This window comes from Vitis riparia, chromosome 8 (assembly GCF_004353265.1).
Source record: "Vitis riparia cultivar Riparia Gloire de Montpellier isolate 1030 chromosome 8, EGFV_Vit.rip_1.0, whole genome shotgun sequence".
NCBI lineage: Eukaryota > Viridiplantae > Streptophyta > Magnoliopsida > Vitales > Vitaceae > Vitis > Vitis riparia.
The window spans coordinates 11,429,132-11,451,956 of record NC_048438.1 but is presented as its reverse complement, the minus strand read 5'-3'; the positions used below and the strand labels follow the sequence as shown (position 1 = coordinate 11,451,956).

Below are 22,825 nucleotides of genomic sequence, written 5' to 3'. Positions count from 1 at the left end.
CATCCAACACACACACACACCAGGTAATTTCAATATTTTAAGGTCCCATAGACTTTGAGGTTGTTTGTCATGAACGAAAACTGAGAGCTTGAGACAACTTTGATGAAGATGTCTGCAACTTTAACATATGGTACATGTTGAACTTCCACCTTCTTCTACAAGATTTTTTTCCCGACAAAATACAAATCAAGCTCTATATGTTTTGTTCTAGCGTGAAGAACTAATGATTGTGCTCAAGTTATCAGACCAGATGACATGCATCTTTAGAAACACTCACTTTTAGTTCACCAAGTAAAGATTGTAACCAAGAGATTTCTGTGACCGAGCTTGTCAAACTCCTATACTCTACCCGGGTAGAGTGTCAAGAAACCATATCTGGTCTCAAGTATACACAATAACCAGAAGTAGATCTCTTATCATCTGGATCTAATGCCTAACCAACATCACAAAAATCAACCAAATCCAAATCTTGAGTTGAAGATCTCTTGAGATGCAACCCATACTCCAAAGTTCTAGTCAAGTTCCTAAAGATTCTCTCTTTACCATCTTCCAATGAGCTTCAAGAGGTTCTTGCATAAATTGACAAGCTCCATTCCCACTATAGGCACTTTTTGGGCTAGTAATTGTTACATACCGTAGTGCTCTTACCATGCTTCTATATAGTTGAGCAGTTTCAATAGGATCATTGCCACAGGCTACAAGTCTTTGCCACTCATCGTAGGAGCACTATTACCACTAGCATATTGCATTTTTCCCTTGCATAGTAGATCTGTAATGTACTTTATTTGTGAAAAGTGAGGACTATTAATAGTATGTTTCACTTGAATTCCCAAGATAACGTACAGTCTACCTGATGCCGTAGACCTTGCACCCTCTCTTACGAACCATATGAACATCCTCTCTGGCTAAACTGGACAAGTGCCAAATGAACCTTGGAGGAAAAATAGAAAATATTTTAACTGGTAATGATACTGATACATCAGTAGAATACCCATTGTAACAAAAAAATCCACCAATCTGAGCCACACTACATTTTGCAAATTTCACTAGAAATTAAGCATTAATTTGTCACAACAAACCATTTGGGCAAGCCAAATAAAAAAGTTTAAAGAGCAGAGTAGAGGTGGACCCATGAATGCTTAGGTCCGTCCAACTAATCTGCATCCATTTCTTCCAGAGCTGCTTTAGCTGCTGCCTTGGCTTCCTCTAAAAGGTCATCAGGAATCTGGGAAGCAACAATAAAATAAATCATTCATCCACGTGCATAATAAGATGAAATAGCATTCCCTGTTGGGAGCAGGTGGGGGAGGCAGGGATGAGTTCAATGAAATGCAGTTGCACAATGGAACAGCTTTGAGAGGCAACCATCAAAACATGCATTCCAGGCTTCCAGCTGACTTCAATTTGTAAGAAAACCCCCAATCAAATGTTTTTAGGCAGGTGTAAAATTTAGTGCATTGAGTAGTCAGAGAAACACAATCAAGGAGTGGTTGAACACCAGAGCTATCCAGCTAGTGAGCATGGGTGCAATCAACAGGGTAGATGTCTTCAAGATATGTGTTAAATTGATATTTCTTGATCTTGATAAATTCAAGAGATTACCTTCTGATGCTGGCGGTTTGACTCCTCACAAACCCAGCTCATTTCCAACTCAAATGCCTTGTCCTTGGCCTCATCGTGTACCCCATAAATGCTGTTTACCATTAATGTAAAATAACCATGAACTGGGTCAGAAAAATAAAATGAAAATTTGAAGATCCATTATGTAAGTTTCAGAACATGGAAAACAAATAACCATCTCATCTAGATAGAAATATTCATTTCAGGAAAAGCAAGTGAAAAGCTTCATAAATCAATCAAAGATCTATTGTGTTTGTGATGAAAGGCCTACAGACCCTTAAAGACCAGCTTGGCAAATAATGCTCAGTGAGTTCCGGTACAAGGCCTAAAATACTTTTCACAGGGAACTTGCTACAATAGAAGCAATTTCTGTTCTTTTCATGGAAACAAACCTGGAACATTCCCATCCTCACCCTACCCTTACCACTTGAGTCAAGTGTCAGGGACACAGGTAGAAACCAACATCAATGAATCATAGCTTTCTATTAGCAAACTTAAGGCTCCATTAACCGTCAAAAGCTATTTCTTCTGGAACTATAAGGAAATTTCAGTTTCATAAATTTCCTATCAAGATGATAATAATCACTTCATATATTCTCAAGTTCTTTTATTAAACTTGAAATATTGAACAAAATTAAAAAATACTAGAAGTTGATAACATACTAGATTTGGCCAAAGCTAGCTTAAGTATGCAGTGAAGATACCATGATAAGTCGAAGAACAATTGTTAGTCACCAGTAATCAAATGTGTGTTAAGTATGAGTCAAGTGCCCCACTGAATATAAAACTCAAATTAATTCCTATGTCACCTTCCCATTATACCCACAAAATAAAGGCTCAAATCTCATTCAATATATTATCAGGAATCACATATCAGCTTCTCAAGTTTCTAACAAAGAACAATTATCCAAAACATGGGCATTTCCAGAAAAGTGATCGGTTCAACCAAAAACTAACCCCACTAATATTTGTTGGATTTTAGACCTAAGGATGCATAATCACAATGTTTCATTCCATGGACAATCTGCTCAAATAGTCAAATATAGAACTGGCTAGTGTTTCCTCCAAATACATGCTCTCCTCTTGTCATGAACACAGGTTACCTAGAGATGAATTTGTTGCTTGTGGTTTTAAGGAACAAATATTTGATCATGGCTTACTTCATCTGTCCCATGTTTTAACATTTCCAAGTCCACTTGTTTGGTAAAGCTTTTGGTGCTTGATGACCATATCCTTGTTGACCTCATAATGGTAAGCCTATACAAAGTACAATTTCCAAACTAATACCAAACATGACCTGCAGTGTCCATGCTACTACTTAGTGGACCAAAATATGGTTTGCAAGGTCATTGCGAATTTCCAAAACCAACACCAATTAACCAAGATCCTTCCCCTCTGCATCAACTGGTCAATTTTCAAAGTTTTTCCCACACAGCTAACCAGACAAAAAAACCATAGGCTAGGTGAAGAAGGTGGAACTCCCCTTCCAGGTCCAGTTGGTACCAGAAACTTGTATGAAGCTTGATTCATCTGTCATTTGTTTCACATATCGCCTACAGGATTAGTTAATACATATAGTTTGAGCCAGGGAATTTTCATCATTTGGAAGTTGCATATAGAGTGTCAAGGTATTTGAAGGCATGTCATGGCAAGGGAATTTTCTATAGCAGATTTGACAATGTGTAGGTTAGGGCCTATATAGCTGCTGATTGGATCGTTTTCTCACTCATGGGAGTTCTACATTCCATGTAAATCTGTTGGTTGCAATCTTGAACATGGTAAATTAAGCAACAGTAATCAGTGGCAAGGTCCAATGCAGATGCTGAGTTTAGAGCAAAGGAAAATGGTGTAAGTTTATATGGTTAAAGATTCTCCTCAAAATCTGGGCATGGAAATTCAGCAAATTCAGCTACTTCCATATTTGTAATGTGACAATAAATTTGCAATCAAACATAGCTTATAACCCAACACATCATGATCAAACTCTTATAAGAGATGAAGCAGCAATTAAGGAAAAGCTAAAGTCTGAGCAAATTTCTAGTCCTTTTGCAAAGATGAGGGATCAACTTACAAGGCTTCTTGTACACAGAGTTGCTAGACAGTATTCCACCAAGTATTAGACAAATTGGCAATGTTTGATATACATGGCCAACTCGATGTGGAGAGTTAGGAGCTGCTCTATTAAATGAGGATATTTTTTTGAATGAGGTTATTTTTGTTCAAACATCCGCTCAATATTAAGGCATTTTAAGTATCTCTCTTGTTCCCATCAATTTTGTGAGATTTGTTCCTAACAAATGATTGTAATCCTCCTCCCCTCTCTTCCCAGCAGAATCAAGGAAATAAATAAATAAATATTACCAATCTAGCATTTGAAGTAGATCCAGGTTGCCACATCATTTTTTTATTTTATTTTTTGATAGGTGGTTGTGCCACATCAATTTTGATCCTATTATCAGTTAAAAACCAAAATCTAGCTTGCAACAAATGAAAGTCTGTCATCAGATGTTCCTCTTTTCTTTTAAAAATACGAAAATGTGTTTGAGAAATGCATTGAAATAACCCCTCATTTGTAGACACAATGGTTCTCTCATTTTTCATATCTTAGTTCTTTTATTTCAGAAGTTAACCTTATCCTAGATGGTTTCATCAAAGTATATCACAGTTCGGAGTGGAATACAGACAGGCAATTTGAGCTTGAAGCTTTGCTTATTATAGTAAAGAGAATAAAGAGAATATACAATCATGATAACTAAACGATCCTGTAAGTTTTAAACAAAATGTAAAAATCTACCACTGTAATTATAGCAACAATGTCAGAACAAACTATTCTTCTCTTTGGTTGTAGGCAATATTTTAGGTGTCATTTGGACACACTTCTATTTTTTACTATTTGTAAAAGTAGAAAATATAAATGATTTTTCAAATATATTAAACATGTTTGGTAAGTGTGCCATTTGGATACTCTTCTATTTTTACTATTTTTAAAAGTAGAAAATATAAATGATTTCTTAAATATATTTTGAGTCTATAAATATTAAACATGTTTGATAAGTCTAATTTTGTCTTCTTTTTATACCAGAAAAATGTTTGGTAATTACATAAAAAATAGAAAAACAAAACCCAAAAAAAAAAAAAACAGAAACTTTCTTTTGACAATATTCTGATAACTTTTTGTGAATTTTAAAAATTTTTCAATATTCACAGGTGAGAAGTCAATATCGTTAGTTGGGTAAAGAAAAATAAGATATGGATGCGTGTAAATGTTAATTTCCCTTTTTAAAAAATTTTGAATCAAAAGAAAAGATTATACCTTTATGTTCTTTCTAATTGTTTATATCAAATTTTGAAACAAAGACTAAAAAAACAGGTTTCCCAACATGATTAGCAAAATTAGGTTCAAAGTTTAAATTAAAAAAAAAAATACAACCAAGTACACCCTTTTTTATGTTACATCTATTTTTAAAACAGCACTTTGATATAATGGCACTAAGAACATTATGACAAAGAATAATAAACAAAACAGTAAATATTTACCTATCAAAAAAAAAAAAAAAGAGTAAATAATAGCCCCTCAGTTCAAACACTTTTTATATATTAAACAAAAGTGAAAAACAGTAAAATATAGACATGATCAGTGTCACAAAACGTAAAAGGCAATATTATAACAGTAAAAGAATGCTACTCACATCTTGGCTACTTCAATAACCCCTTGCCGACAAGACAATTCAGAAAGCTTCAACTTCTCAATCTCTCTGTCCATAAGTAATTTTAACTCTATATCAGCAATGTTAATTGATTTTGTCAACAAAATAATAATAATAATAATAATAATAATAATAATAATAATAATTAAAATAAGCTAGCACCAACAGAAAAATTCTAGGTATAGAAACAAAAGATGATAACCCCCATCAACATTTTAATAAGAAAATTATGTAACCAACTATCATTATTACTATCAACTGGCCCACATTTTATCCTATCTTGTTTTCTTCTATTGTAGATGGAAGCAAAGATACTAAGACTTGCTACAGTGAATCCTAGCAATAAATATAGGCAGGAAAAATAATTCACATCCAGAGGCCCACAGAACAGTGGCTCCTTTCCATTCAATCAAAAAATTCATAACCATCATACTTGTCACTTCCTATCCTAACAATCATGGAAAAAAAAGGATTTGATGAACATAGAGAAATAAACACTGGAATTCTTTTTTTTTTCTTTTGATAGATAAACACACAGAAAAAATATATTAAGAAAAAAGGGCGCTTAAGAGGCAACCCAAAGCATATAGGGAGTATACAAGCGTCGCCAAAAGGCAAGAACAAAAAGAAGCAAAAACTCATCAGCCCTCATCTAGAAATATAACACTGGAATTCTGGAAGATCTTTCCAGTACCATCTGGAATTTTCTTTCCTTTTTGGGGGTGTGCATGTGTTGGGGGTTGGGGGAATGGGCGGATCTTTTCTACCTTCAGGATTATCCATATATAACACACAGTCAAACAAATAAACTGTAACTTACGTTTTAGCAGCCTGTCTGCCTTTTCCAATTGCAGCACCAAAGTACCTCTAGAACAAAAAAAAAAAAAAACAAGCACAAAATGAAAAAATTCCCAAATAAAACCACCACATAAATTCTGAAGACTGAAAGAGTAGTAGATACATGAGTAAAAGCCCATAACAGATTACAGTTGATAACCACAGCTCTACAACTTATGCCAAATATCAACTCACATAGGAAACACCAGAAGGTTCAACCATGTACAATTGTGGTCCATCTCTGTCATAACCTCCAAGAATTACTCCACATCCAAAAGGTCTGCATCATCAGTAATTATTCTCATTAAAAAAAAAAAAAGCACATAGACTTCATTTAAAAGGGGAAAAAATAATCAAATAAATGACGAGCAGTGTCATGAGATATTTACTGAACCTGAGCCACCAGTATAGGGTACATAAATGCACATAACTAGCCACTCGTTCGGCAAGTTCCTTCACAGGAATTGCTTCACCATACACACTGCAGAGCCAGCCCATAACAAACAGTCATCAAAACAATGAACAACATGTAGAATAGTGAATGCTCAGGAATAGAATTATTTGGATGTTGTGACAAGTAGGCCAAAATGCCAAGTAAGTTGGCCAAATCTCTACTGAATATGTTAATAACCAATCTTCATTCTGAATATTTTAACTTAAAAATAGATAAAATCAATCTACATTTTAACACACTTCAACAGTAATTTAGTACCAGAACAATCAAATAAAGATACCTAACACCTATTAAAGCATGGATAAACAACTGTTCTCTCTCTCTCTCTCTTTTCCTTTTCTTGGTTAAACTCCATTCAAATCTCCTCCTTTGATGGGTAACTTTTTTTCCTTTTCTTTTTCCCACTGAGATTCAAACCTGGAACCCTCCATAGGCCCACCTCAACACCTTACCACTTAAGGTAGGCCTCGAGGACAAGCTCCACTCAAATCTTTCATTAATCTAGCTTTCCAACCTTCAAAAAAAAGGTGATGCAAAATAATAAGAATCAAATGGCTTAATGGTCAAAACAAGCTGATTTTTTTTTTCCACACAATGTACTGATTGGAACCCATTAATGATAAACTCCAATTTATTTTTTCTGCTTCATAGTGAATTCAGTGCAAAACCAAAAGACAATGGAGAAACATAAACTGGAGAGGGGCCAAACTCTTTTCTCCTTTTTTTTTTCCTCCATTTTTTGTGGATAAATAAGAAAATGTATTAAAAAGAGCAACTACCACAAGAGAGTAAGCCAAGAGGTAAAACAAAAAAGCAAGGAAACAAAAAACTACTCCTTCCCTCAACAAGAATCCAACCAATCTATGAAATCAATTAGAAACATAGGGCTTCCATCTATGTACACCTTAATCCAAAGAGATAGATTCTTAAGGAAAGATCTCCTCATTTTCAAACAATCTTCGATTTCTTTCCTTCCAAATAGTCCAAAAAATACATAAAGGAGCGGCTCTCCAAGCCTTCTTTTGTTGTCTATCCACAAAAGAGTCATGTCACCCAAGGAGAGTATCCCTAACCGCGGGAGAAATAACCCAAGGAATACTAACCATAAAATTCTAGCCTTATCACAATGAAGAAGAATATGATCAATGGATTCCGCCTTCTTGCATAGAGCACACCTATTGACTAATGACCAACCTCTTCTTTAGAACTAGTCCAAAGTCAATGCTTTAGAACAAGCCTCCTAAGTAAAAAAAACTCACTTTAAAAGGAATCTAGGAGTTCCAAATTATTCCTAACAGAAAAGGGATGGCATAATCTAACTCCAAAAGAGAATAAAGGGCTTTTACAAAGAACCTCCCTTTGCTATCGCCCTTTCAAACTACTCTATCCTCCTCCTTCCTATTCATTAATTATCCTTGGAGTTTAAACAGGAAATGCTCCACGATATCCAACTCTCTCGATCGTTTAGATTCCTTGTAAAACGGAAGTTTCAATCTCCTCCTCCCCCCTACTACCATAAATCTGCCATTCACACCTCTTTCGATTCAGTTAAGGCAAACAAGGATGAGAATATCGAACTTAAAGGCTCCTCACTACAACATTTATCTTTCCAAAACTTCATTCTACTCCCATCACCCCTTTGGGTTCTTTATTTTATATTTTATCAACTTCAACGAATTCTATTTCTATGGCACAATGAATACTATAGATTTGAATGAGTATAAAATATATAAAGGTACCAATCAGTACGAATTATTCTTTCTTTCAGATATTGTATGAAATAGAAATATACAACTTTTTTTGACAAAATCACATATTGTTTTTCTTTTTTTGTTCTTAGTAAGATTTTATGCGATTTCAAATTTTCCATCTCTATATATTTTTTATTATTTTTTTTTTTATAAAGAGAGTATCATCTAGAGAATAAATAGATTGATAATGAATAGTAACAATTTGTTTTGAACAATAACCAGATGTCTTTGACATCAACTATAACAATGAGTAGCCTCTTAGTTTTAGAATGGCAGTTCCAAAAAAACATACTTCTATGTCAAAAAAGCGTATTCATAAAAAATTTTGAAAAAAGAAGGGATGGTGGGCAGCATTAAAGGCTTTTGTGTTAGCAAAATCTCTTTCTACCGGGAATTCAAATAGTTTTTTTGTGTGCCAACTAAATAATCAAACATTAAAATAATTTGAATCGTTAGCTTTCCATTTTTTTTTATAGGCAAATCATCCTTTTTCTTTCCTAAGACTAACTTTCTACTCCATTCCGCATTCAAGTACAAATTCATTTGTGCATTTATGCAAAGTACACATGATTGTATGTATCTAGCATGCAAATATTAAAATAGGTCATTTCCTTCAATGGTTGTTATGTTGACTACATCACTTGGATACTTCAATTGTGTCAGAAGCTTTCTGGTAAACCCTGACCACATCATGCAAGGCATGTGATGCAGATAATATGTCCAATCAAGCTAGTTGATCAGCAATTCAAAAGCATGCTCAGGTGTTCAGTCAATGTTGAAATATCGTCCAGATAATATATTGATGTGTTTTAATGTGTCACTTTAGACACTTAGGTTGCATTTCCTTTTTTTATTTGAAGTCCAAGTACACCTAAATTTGTCTGAAATCTAAATAAAAATTGATATTACAGTATCATTCAGATTTCATATTTCTGATAAAAGTAATTTTTTATTTTCTCTATTTAGAAAAAATATCTGAAAATAAAAATTAATTTAAAAAAATGATACAAAAATAATTCTGAAATCATAATAGACTTCAGACATAGAAAGTGCCTTATTCTCATTATAATTCCATGTCAATAATTCTAATTTATTGACTATGGATCAGGGTACTTCAAAATCATCATTTTTATAGGCAAATTGACGATAAATATACCAATAAAAACACCAAAAAGCAGGGTTGCAACTCATTCCAAAATTTCTTGAATTAATTTTGTCAGTAAATGCTGACTATTAGGAATTATGGGCCACAGACCATGAAACATATATGGCAGGCTTATACTACAAGGGTTTGGGACCCTGAGCATCACAAACAATAGGCTATATCATTCAAACAATGTAGGTCAATAAATTCATCATCATCATCATCATAATAATAATAATAATAATAGAAGCAAATAAACAAATTGATCAGATGTTGGATGTTTATGTGTGGGTATGTGTTGTATGCTTTCAGATTTTTTAGCCGAGTTCCAAGCAAAAATATGGAGTTCTCTTGAATGTGGGAATCTATCTTTATGCACTACCATCCATGCAACCACAAAGGACCATGTGCTTATGTGTTGCGAGAGGAAGAGAGAGTGATTGAGAGTGGAATAGAGGGAGGGTGAGAAAGGGTAAGGAGAGAGAGAGAGAGAGAGAGCACATCACGTCTAGATGTTTACAACTGTCAAATTTAGCAGTCCTTATTCAGTTGAGTTAAAAGCATATTTGAGATACGTGTGTGTGTGTGTGTGTGTGTCCATACAGCTAGAAAGCAAACCTTTGATAATTGGTGGCTTCAGCCTTGGCTCGTGCAACAATTTGCCTCCCATCTGCAGCTAGTCCGGCTACAGCCTGTAAATGGAAGAACATCAGGAAGAATGACATAACAAAACCTGAAAGCTCTTCGAAAAAACAACACCAAAAAAATTTCATTCCGTAATTCTTTTTATCAAATTATTATGAAACCCTCTTTACACATCAGCACCTGTTCATGACACAAACATGCAGTTCCAAGAATTTGGTCAACTAATAAAATGTGTTCTATCTTTTGATCAGCAAGAAAATAATAAATTAGTGAATGCCAAAGGGGTATATCATCCAAGTGCACTGGTAAGTATACAGGCGACAGCAATAAGAAAAAAGGAAAGCGTTAGATAAGCAGAAAGAAAAGGCAAAAACAGAGACCTCAGAAATCCCTCAGTTATCAATAAAGTACAAAAACAAAAAGAATAAACTCTTTCAAGAACCCCTTAACCAAACAAACAAAAAGTTCAAGAAAGGAGTTTTTCAGTTGCATCTTCAATATTTCCATGCCATTAAAAATCCAGCTGCTCGTTTTCCTCCAATCCAAACACACAAAGCTAAGCATAATAGTGTTGTCCTCCACATCCTCACCCTCTTTTTCTCAAACTTCACATTACAACTACACGTGGTTTCATAGATCCAGGTAAACCCCAAGTCATCCCAAAAAAGAATAAACACTCATTAAGAGATTCAGGCATAAACCAAACCACCCCAAAAAATGATACACTCCCAAGACCAAAGGTTGTGCACCATTGAGCAGAGACTAAAAATAAACTTACTTTAAGGGGCACAATATCTCTAAATTTCCATGACTAGAAAGAGTGCTGTTTCCTTTCTATAAAGTGCCTTGGAATGACTTTACTGAAAAATAACCATCCTTTGACCATACCCAGGAGAGCCTATCTCCCTAAAATAAAACCCCAACCAAAACCTTGCACCCACTGCACTCCTTTTTCTCCCAAAAAAATTAAAAATAAAAAATCAAATGCAGCTGTAGAGAATTTGATTTGAGTATTGCTTAATCAAGAATTTAACAAAAATGCCAAATGAAAAATAGATCAATTGTTTTCAGTTCCAAGGAAATTTGTAATAGATCTACGACATAAAGAATTGTTGTTGACAATTTTAAAACTAGAAGGAAATTTTAGAATTCTAATGAGAATGAATCATAGTCTAAAATGGCCTATTAAAAAAAATAATAATCATGATCCATAAATATCCATTAATCATTGTCTAACAAGGGGAATTAACTATAAAAAATAAAAATAAAAAAAAAATTCTAACAAGGGGAATCATTAAGCATAGTGGATAACTAAAAACAAAACACCCAACATAGTGCTCTTCAAGAAAGATTAAATTATCTCTAACTCTCAATGATGAAACTCCTTCAGTGTACCATCTTCAATCCACCAACCACCACAATTGCAACTTTGTGACAGTCAAATACTCTAAGAGATGATAACATTCAAAATGAAAGCCTTCTCCAAACCTTCCAAACATGTTGGCATGGAGTTTCCCATAGATGTAGATATTTTGGCCCTTTTAGAAGGACTTCTGGGTATTTCGAATCTCTTAATAGAAGAAGATGTAACACTATCATCTCTTTGGTGTCAAAAGGGGAAAGAAAGGAGTGTGGAAGTATGATGAGTGGTTACTCTCAATCTTTTTACATATGGGATGTTCTTGCACTTGGATTTCTCACTCAGCTAAGCAGATACTGGAGGAGATAGATAACATGTGTCTCACAATTAAATTCCTTTGCAGGGGATTTTCTACCACCTTGAGTTTTGTTTGCTGTTTCTTTCTTAGGCTTGTTGCTTTGATCCTCCTCTTTTTTTCCGGCTTGGAGCTTTGTAAATGTAATCCTCATTTCTTTTTATCAGATTATATACATCCTTGAAGGATATCTCATCCTTTTTACTTTCTACTTCATTCAATGAAATGAACTGTTGTTTCTGCTTTAAAAAAAAATGAAAATCCTTGTGCGGAACTAACTGCCCTCTTGGTAGCTAAACCTACTGTTCTTGTGATGGGAGAAAAAGGAAGAACGAAATTCACAATGTGCCAATGACAAAGCTAGAGGGTAATGATGTTATCAGTAGGGTTGTTATCGAGACAAAAAATGGCATGTCCAAATTTAAATATTGAAAAATTCTCCACCAACAAATACTAACAAAGAGAAAAGAAACACTGAACTCGAATAAAAATTATGAGCAAGCATAAAAAGTTACCATGCCAGAATGGCGATGCACAGAATGAATTCTTCTATTGGAACCCGGCAACATCATCTTGGACGCTATAAGCTTCTCTACTCCCTAAACCCCGCAACAACCAAAATCCAACATCAAAAAAAATCCCAAACACCAGAAAACAACAGAAAGAAGAAAGAAAAATCATAGAAACACTCACCAAGACAATCCCATCTTTGCATTTAATCCCAATGACAGTCCTGGAACAACAACAAGATTCTAACTTGTCAGACAAGAAAATTCTAAAAACCCTCCATTTGGTTGCCAAAAAACGGAAGAAAACAAACAAAACAATCCGAATTCCAAAATCCCCAACCAGACATGAAAGCTCAACCCCAGTCCAACTCCAACTCCGCCAAACAGCTGTATTTCTCATTTTTCCCTCCCCGATCCTTCAAATATCACACCTAAATTTTGAGGTTCCGTTCATTTCTCCCACCCTTTCTTAGCAACCAAACAGATGATTTAGGTTAAAAAGAAGAAGAAGAAAAAAAAAAAAAGAGGAGATGGAGAATTAACCCGCTGTTATCGACAGCTTTGGCGGCGTATTCGATCTGGAAAACGCGGCCATCAGGAGAGAATGTGGTGACAGAGAGATCGTATCCAGTTCCTATGCTGCTCATCTTTCCACTCTCCTTCTTCCTCTTCTTCCTCCTTTTCTCTTCCCAATCTCTCCGGTTCTTTTTCTATGTAGACTGAGGTGGCTTCGTTCTCAAGAAATAGGGCAGGACAGATGTTGGGTCGACTACACTTGATCCTACCTCTCTTCCAATTTGGGGTTTTTTTAATTTATTTTATGTTTTCGGTGAAAGTACATAAAATTTAATTTTTTTTAAATACTAAATATATTTAATAAAATTAACTTAAAATTTATTCCAAAGTATCAAATTAACTTATTTGTCCTTATAAATTATAATTAGCTAAAGAAGGTTACCTAACAATATAGGTTGTGAAGTAATAAAAAATATCATAGATATAATTAAAATAAATAAAATTAAAAATTAAAATAAATGTATAAACTTAAGAATAAATTAATTATTTTACTTATTACTTAAAAATTAATTTTTTACTTTAAGTCATATCATTAAATTATTTTATTAAATATACTTAATTTATTTAATGACTTAAATTAAATTATTAAATTACTTTAAATTATTAAGTTGGTTTACCTTACACCCACTTATTCAAAAACTTAATTTGATTGATTCTTTTTTTAATTCATTTTATTTTCAATCATTTTTAATCCCTTTAAATTATAATAGAAATGATTTTACATTTAGATGAGTTGAATGTATTGTTATATCTTAGCTAAAATAGCATGAATTTATTGTTAATTTTTAGCCCAAAATTTGTTTTCTATTTTTCCATTGTTTTTTTAACTTTATTCAAATTAAATTATGTATGTACAGGAATTTAAGAATTCATAAGATTTTAAAATAATTTTTAAAAGTTAAGTTGGAAACTTTTAGAAAAAAAAATGTTAAGAAAATAATTTTCTTATATTTAATTGTAACATAAAAAAATATGAAATAAAATCAAATAAAAATAAAATGAGTTAAAAACTTGTATATTTTTAAATTATTTAATCTGGATATAAAAAAGTTAAATTAAGTTAAATGAGATTGAAGTAAAACGTAAAAATAATTTACTAACTTTAAATTAATTTTATATTTTGTTTTATTTTTTCTTTTTATTTTCTTTTCCTTACATTTTCCTTCAAATTTTAGAGGAACCAAATATAGTTTTAAGTTATATTTGGTAGAAGAAAATGCAAATGAGAGAAAATAAAAGGGAAAAGTAGAAGAAAAAAATAAAAAAATTAATTTAAAATCAATAAATTATTTTTATATATTATTTCATTTTTTTACTTATTTAATTATTCTATATAAAGATTAAATAATTTAAAAATATACAAATTTCTTAATAATTTTAATTATATTTGTCTTTCTTTCATATTTTTTATAATAAAACTAAATATGATAAATTATTTTCTTTAACATTTTTTTTGTTTTGTTAACTTTTTTTCGAGAACCAAACACAATCTAAGTGATTTTCTGTAAAAACAATTTTGATGGAAGCACTAATAATAAAAAGTGTTGTAAAATTATTTTAACTGAAATCATTTTCAAACTTTTAGTTAGAATCATATTGTAAATTAATTTTCATTGAAATTATTTTTTTAGTTTTCACTTTCTTGTATGTTATCATTTTTTAATTACCAAAATATTAACTATTTAGGCCTTGTTTGATAACTATTTTTTAAAATAGTTTTTAAAAACTATTATTTAATATTTTGTAGAAGCGAAAGTCTATTTGATAACTTGAAATGTTTTTGACCTGTTTTTTATATTTTAAAAATAATTTTTATGCCCAGAGTTTTATTTTAATCATTTTACATGTTTTTATAATTATTTTTTAAAGCATCTCTCAAAAAACAAATGAAAACGACTAAAAGATATTCTCTAAAAACTTATTTTTTTGAAAAATTGAAAACTATTCTTAAAAATAGTTACCAAGCAAACCCTTAGACTTCTTTTTTGTTATTATCATTAAGGTAAAAAAAAATCCTAATAAGTCTTAAATGGTAGATACTTGCCTTTAAAATAATAAATTTAAAAATTATTTAAAATACATGAATATTAAACAATTTTTAGTATTTCAAATTTTAAATATGTTCATAATAGTTCTTTTTTTAGAATATAAGGTAAATTTTAATTTTCATAAGACTTAACATTAGAAATTAATTTGGGATTAATTCATGGAATACCTATTATATATATATAAAGTTAGAAACTAATTTAGGGATTAATTCATGGAATACTTATTCACCCACATTCCCTTGTATTAGACATTAAATTTCTCTCTCTCATATATATATATATATATATATATATATATAGTTCATTTTATTTTGAACTACAATTTATTTTTTTAATCATTTTTTGTTCAAAATGAGTAACACAAAAAAATTTAAAAAAAAATGGATGAGAATGATAAATCTATAATCCATCATATATTTATATTTCATTAATTGAAGATTTTCATATCATATATGATAATGCTTATCATATCTTCGTGAGATACGATAAGTAAAAAAACAAATTTTTTTATCCCATTATCAATCAAATATAGGATACGATATATTACCTCATCTTTTTTCTTATCACATATTATATATAATCGATCAGGTATGATTTAAGGCTATGTTTGATTTGATAAGATATGCATATCCATATCATATCTCATTATAAATAATATTTAAAGGTATTATATAAGATAGAATAAGTTTTGTCTTAATTTTATTTAATTTATAAAAAGAATAAAAATTGAATAAAAAAAATAATGCATTTCAATATTTATTTAAAATAAATATTATATTGCATTACAATATTTGTTATTAAAAAAAGTATCTCTCATTTTATAATTTATAATTCAATAAGTTATTTTTTATTTATTTGTTAATAATATTTATTATACTGTTAAAATATACAAAACAATTTGTGTATATGAAATAATACATATATTAGTATTATTTTACAATATATTTTATAAATATTTTTTAGTTCTTTTTTTTAACTATAAATTTATTTTTCAATCAAAATTATTTGTGTGAAACTAAAGTTTGGTTAATCTCGGTTTTGATGATAATAAAATAAAGTTTAGAACTAATGATTATATTTCAAGTGTGTTTAGACAAGACAATTTCCAAAGTGGTAATCATAAAGACAAATCAAGTAAAAAAGAAATCATTAAGAAGAAAAAAAAACTTTAAAGAGAAATGTTTTTCAAGATCCAAGCTTCATAAGATCTCTTTGTAAGGTTGTTGGTGCACTAGGATTTTCATGCATTACATTATTTACTTATGTACCAAAATCATCAAAGAGTTTTTTCATTTTAAATCCTTTAAAATTAGATAATTTCATGTTTTCAACTAAAATCTTGTGTCAAATGTTTTCCAAAGTTGTTTAAAAGGTTTTAAGTTAAAAAAGTTGGTTGCTGAGCCAAAAACGACTCAACCGGTTGAACCGGATGAGGAACTGGTCAACCCCCAGCTCAATTGGTTGAGGGGTGCAAAAAAAAAACTTTATCTCTCTTCCAAAACGGTTGTTCAACCGGTCGAGGTCCGGTCAAGGGGCAATCGAGGTCCAATGGTCACATTCCAAGCATTAAATGCTAACAGCTAGTCAACCAGTCAACCCCCAATTTGATCAATCGAACCCCCAATGACTAGTTTGACTTTTTTTCTCTATAAAAAGGCTCAAATCTTCATTGTATAAAGAGCTTAATCTTTCTAAACATTTTTTTTAATATATTTGAGCCTTGGGAGAGATTTTGAGTGTACCATTGTTCTAAAACTTGCATATTATTAATGCACCATTCAATCCTAGTTTACTTGTATCATTTGAGCATAAAGTTTTGTACTAGAAGTTTGCGAAATTATTTGTATATCTTTGAGAAGAAGAATCTAAGTATGATGTATCACTTAGGGATTCTCGAGTGTGGAGTATCACTTGAGGGGTTGTTCAAGAGTGGGATATCTTTTGAGAAATGTAAAGGGTTTTTAGAGCCAAAAGTCAAAGAGGGTGGACTGGAACCATAATCCAATTATCTTTACATTGTTTTATTATATACTTGCATATATTTGTCTCTTACATTTATATAGTTTAAATTTACAAAAAAAAAACCATCATCCTATTCACCTATTCTCTAAGGTGATTACCATAGGTTTGGATTAGCCTAATTTTTCTAACAATTTGTTTTGTAATTGAGTAATATAAAAAATATGGATGAGAAAAGTAAATTTCTGATTTCGGGATATGTATATCTGTGGACCGCATTTTTCATGTGCGTTCCCACTCAAATGACGAGAATTGTTTTTCATTTATTTTTGAAAAATTGATTTTTAGAAAAAAAAAACTTGGAGTCACCACTTATTTTAATTTTTTTAAAGGGAAAACAAAATAAGAAAGAAAACCTTGTGTGACTCCTTATTTGTAAAAGACATGTCTGCAAAAAAAAAAAAAAAAATGGATTCAGGGGTCAAGTTACCTATTGGGAAGATATAGTAGTGAGTCGTAACACCTTTTTAAGCTAGTATGCACACGGTCTCTATTAAATGAATTAAGTGATTTGTGACAATTAATTAATTAATCATAGATACAAAGATTAAAAGAACGAAACAATATACACAAAAATGATGATAAAATAAAATTACAAGAATGTACAAAATAAATGACAACAAAATTATGCAAATTGATTTATTGAACTAATTAAAAAAATTAAAAACTCACTTTTCTGAAAATTTCAGAGGATTTTATTAAAAACAATTTTGAATGAGCGATTTTAATTTATTTATTTACAAAAAAGAGTCAATTTATTTTCTCAATTTTATTTGTATTCAATTTTCAGAAAAATTATTTACACTTATTGTATCAAAAGAATTTATTGGAAAATTTTAATTTAGGCACAAAAATTATTTTTACTTACTTTTACTAGGAAAAAAAATGAATTTTTACAATTTTATTTACAAAAGTAATTCAATTTGTTTTTATTTAAGAAAAGTGATTTATTCAAATTAGTAAAAAAAAATAACTTTATTTGGTAAAGAATTTTTAATTAAAAATTATTTTTTGGGACAACTTTATTTACAAAACAATTTTTGGACAATTTTTATTAAATAAAGAAATTTTTGGACAATTATTATTAAAAACAATTTTTCAAATTCTATTAAATTTTTTTTTTTGGATTTTTCTAAAAGCATTTTTTTTAAAATTTTGTTAATAAAAAACTTTCTTTTATTAAAAAGAATATTTTAAAATTATTATTTTATTAAAACATATTTACTAAATTATTCCTCTTATTTAAACAAAATTTCTGGTTTGTTCGATATCTAATTTTGTACACAACAAGTAAATATATATAAATAAATATTTACAAAAACTAATAAAAAGAAAACCAAATAAAAGTGGGAAATAAAACGTATATCCAAATAAGTTTACAACAAGTTCAATGCTCCATTTATAACTTTTTGAGTCTCACTTTCTTTGATGAAATTTTGTGCTTCACATATAACTAATATTTCATACTTCAAGCCTAATTTAATATACAAATATAAATCCACAACTAAAACTAAACAAAATTTAATATGTAGAGCCCACATGCAATAAAATATATATATATATATATATATATATATATATATATATATATATATATATATATATATATATATATATATATAATTAAGCTCAACTAGATATCCAATATGCATACCCAAATCTCAAAACTCAAACATATGACCTACAAACAAACATAAATGCATAAGTCCATACCCAAATCTCAAAGCCCAAACATAAGGCCTACAAACAAACACACAAGCCCAATTTCAACAACAATCACTATTAAAATCAAAGGGAAAAAAACTTATACAATTCAAATTTTGGAAGGATAAGAAAGTGAGAGAAAGTTGAGGAAATGGAAGAATGAGAGAGGAAAAGAGGGAGTCGTCGACCGGTAGTGACTCGCCAGTGGCGACTGGCCGATGGTCCTGTCGACGACGAGAGGGATTGATGGGTTTTTTTTTTGGGAAATAGAAAAAAAATGAAAAAGGAAAAAAAGAAATGGAATGAAGGAAATGAGGGGGCGTGTGGCAGTGTAGTGTCTAGAGGAAGAAGAGCAAGTGGAATGGGCAAGGAGAAAAAAATGGGAGCCAGCCATTGCCGTGTGTGGGAGGGGGTGGGGGGAATAGAGAAAAAAAAAAAGGGAAAGTAAAGGGAAAAAAAAAACTAGAAGGGAGATGGAGGGTCGGTGGTCTTGGGAAGGGGGGGGGGGGGGTAGGAATGGGAGGAGAGAGAATAAGGAAGTAGGTGGAGTGGTTGGGGGAAGAATAAGAAGAGAAATGAAAGAGAAAAAAAAGAGAAAGAAAATGAAGAAATAAAGATAAGAAATAGAAAAAAAATAAATAATAATAAAAACTAATAATTAGACGGTGAGTGGGCAAAAAATATAAGATGTAATCGAGATTTAAAAACTAAGAATAAAATTGGGCTAAAAATTAATGTAAAAATAAAATTGAGACAAATTTTGAGGTCTACAATATCTCATATATTAATTTAGAATTATTGTATTCCAAGTATAGAGGATATAAAAAGTCAATGATAATGAGATAATATATCTCACCACTTACTCTTTATTTTTTTTGATTTAAAAATTAGATATGAGAAGTGATAATATAACATACCGCGATTTATCATTAACTAATCATGAGATAAGATTTATTATAATATTTTTTATTCATTTATTGTGTCCAATTAACCAAACATGACCTAAAAGTTTTTAAGTGTTGTATTTAATTTTATTTTCTGTTCATTTATATATGGCATATTAGAATGATCCTCTTCATCATTTGTATAGGCATGATTAACTCAATCACATTAAAATCTCGATATCATTGCGCATGTATTATTATATTAGCATGTATTGTGTGAGCATTTAGTTAAGTTGGCAATTCGGGACAAAATTCTTAAGTGTCTCATAACTTGGTTTCTCCAATACTTCTTTAGACTATTTGCTTAATGAAGATCAAGTCGTTGAATTTGCCAAGGGATCAAGGTATATAATTGAGGTTGGAGTTGAATGAAATTGAATTAACCTTGTCTTTCAAATTGTGGTTTTTCTTGAAATATATTTTTTTGGAGCTCGAGAAGCTTGGGAAGTATTTTTAAATTTTTTTTTTTATTAAGTATTCAAAATGCCCTATTCCAGGATCATACAGCTTCCAGGTCAAATCGATCTAGGTTGTAATTTCTTGATCTCATTTCATCATTTGGATCAAGGGTTTCTTTTAACTTAAAAAGCAAATATTGCTTTTTGAATTGTGTCAGTCATCATTCCCTTGTGTTTTTTCTTACCTAATTTAGGTTGTTTGGTTATCAAGAAAATCCAATTTTCTTATTGTGTTCCAAGTTGTTTTCAATGATTTTATTGAGAAAAAATGAGTTGATTCTTTCATTGATTCATCTCTCAATTTCTAAACTATTTAGATTTAAGTGAAAATCCAATTTCTTCTTGTGTGAGCTTGAAGAAGATGTTGAGATGAAACTTGATGAAGATGTCGAGTATGTTCCAAAAGATAAAAGTATGTCATTGAAATAAGAAGCTATTGGTCAAATAGTTCATGAAGGATTAGAAGACTTGAACTAAGTAAATCCTTGTACACATTGTTTGTTCTTCCTTATGGAATTTTTGATTGATTGTAGGCTTGTGGGGCTTTGTTTTTTTATCTCAAAGGTTTTCCATGTAAATTATGGTGTCACTACCTCTCTCTCTCTTATCCTACAAGGATTTATTTTCAGTTTTAGTTTTTCACTTAATGCTTGTGGATATAAGTTGAATAAAAGAAGAACGAGCTGATGTGTGAGCTTATTTGGATATACTAGATATTTTCTTTGTTTATCTTGGATATAGTTATTTAGTATAAATGGAAACTTGTGTTAATGAAAAAATATTCTTATAAATTGTATTGGGAAGTGTTGATGCATTTGCGTGACTTGCATTTAAAAATTATTAGGAAAGTGTTGTTGCATTCATGCTTACATGCGATCTTTACTTTGTGTTGTAAAATATTTGTAGTGAAAAAAAAAATTGTAAAGAATTTTAAGGTTAGATAATTTATGTTGAGAAATTTTTTAAATTGTTTAACAACACCTATTCACCCTCCTTTAGGTATAGTCCATTTTTTAGATTTACCTTCATGTTGCATTGACGTTTCCATTGACATAAAGCAACACAATAAGTACTATCAAAGCTCAAATCAAAATTTTAGTAAAAGATAGTCTAACTTATCAATTTACTTTATAAGGGAAGAACAATTGGGTATTTAATGGACAAAAGAGTTTTTTAATGGATGTCCATGTAAGTGTTTTATTATTTCACACATCCTCAAAGACCCTAAGTGACCTAGCTTGTTATACCAAAGGATAAAAAATTTGAGGTCATTGAACTTTTGGTTCACGATAACATGTGACTTAATAGATTTTATAGTTGTATGATATAACCAAAAAGAGAAAGTCGAGAGTTTTTTTGTTAGAAGCTTTAAACTAGAAATAACAGAAGTAATGTAAAGATATTTTACATTACCTTCATTCATAGTTTCAATATGAAAATCATTTTTGTAGATATCTTTAAAAACTAAAGAAATTTCTTCTAGATTTGCTAAAATATAAAGTATCATATAAAATCTAATTCCATTTGGTAGCATGATATTTATTTTTTCGGAGCCTTCAATCAAGTTTGTAAAATACTATATATGATACTAATATTAGCTTTTGCTAACATTAAATTGAAAAAGTATCTTTTATCTCAAAAAATTGTACGCATGAATGCATACAATGATGAAAATATTGATAATCACGGATATATGGATCATTAGATTTTATGGATATATTGTGAAATATTGGTAGATATTCTAACAAAAAAAAAAATCAATGAAATGAAAATTGACCAAAACTTATGGAAATGTTAGAAAAAATTCAAAGAAATTATATGAAAAGTAACAATAGACATTTGACGTTACTTCGTTGAAAAAATTAATAAATTACCATGATAATTTTATTTATGAATTTATATTTGTTTTGAAATTAATTAGTATATAAAATAGATAACAAGATAATAAAAATTAATTAATTTATAATATTTCCCTTTTAATTAATTTATAATATATATATATTTAAAACAAATAAGATTTGGTTCAATGGTATAGGTTATTCAATACAAATCCAAGAACTTAGGTTTGGTCTTTTCTCTTATATGTTTTGTATAGTATTTGTTTTTTTTAACTGTAACTAACAACACAATCCCATTTTTTAAGTGTAACTAACAACACAATCTTACATCCAAAGTTTGAAAGAAAACAAAGCTTTAGAGCCTCTATTTAAGGGTGTCTTGTATTATCATAGTTAATAAGTGTGGGCTTGGGCTTAATCTAACTCTGCCCATTGGATATAACTAAAAAAATTAACATGTATGGGTTGATTGGGCTTATTTTGACTTTGCCCGTTACATAAATTTTAAAAAATTTCAACTTTACAAATATATAAAATAAAAAAATTCAAATTCTCCTGACATGGATTTTTCTCAAAAAAATTGTTGATTTTTTTTTTAAAAATCGCTGATATATTTACGATATTTTACCGATTTTCCACGAAATGCGGGTGACAAGAAAAATTGTTGATATTTCACCCATTTTCCATGACGTGGATTTTTTTTAAAAAAAATTGTTGGTTTTTTTTTCTTTTTTAATCACTGATATATTTACGATATTTCACTAATTTTCCATGACAATGCAGGTGACGAGAAAAATTGTTGATTAAATTAACAATTTTGATATATTGTCGATATATCAATGATTTTCCTAAATTT

General features: G+C 30.3%; 1 protein-coding gene across 1 annotated transcript; it reads right to left on the bottom strand.

Annotated features, from left to right (window-relative positions):
* Nucleotides 1-932: 932 nt before the first annotated feature.
* Nucleotides 933-13,108, bottom strand: LOC117921040 (proteasome subunit alpha type-3). Its single transcript, XM_034838796.1, has 10 exons — nucleotides 12,926-13,108; nucleotides 12,567-12,606; nucleotides 12,389-12,472; nucleotides 10,132-10,205; nucleotides 6,559-6,645; nucleotides 6,360-6,444; nucleotides 6,148-6,194; nucleotides 5,310-5,375; nucleotides 1,603-1,693; nucleotides 933-1,225 (listed from the first exon to the last, which is right to left on the bottom strand). The coding sequence occupies exons 1-10, from the start codon at nucleotides 13,027-13,029 to the stop codon at nucleotides 1,154-1,156; spliced, it is 750 nt and encodes a 249-aa protein (XP_034694687.1). The 5' UTR covers nucleotides 13,030-13,108; the 3' UTR covers nucleotides 933-1,153.
* Nucleotides 13,109-22,825: the final 9,717 nt, after the last annotated feature.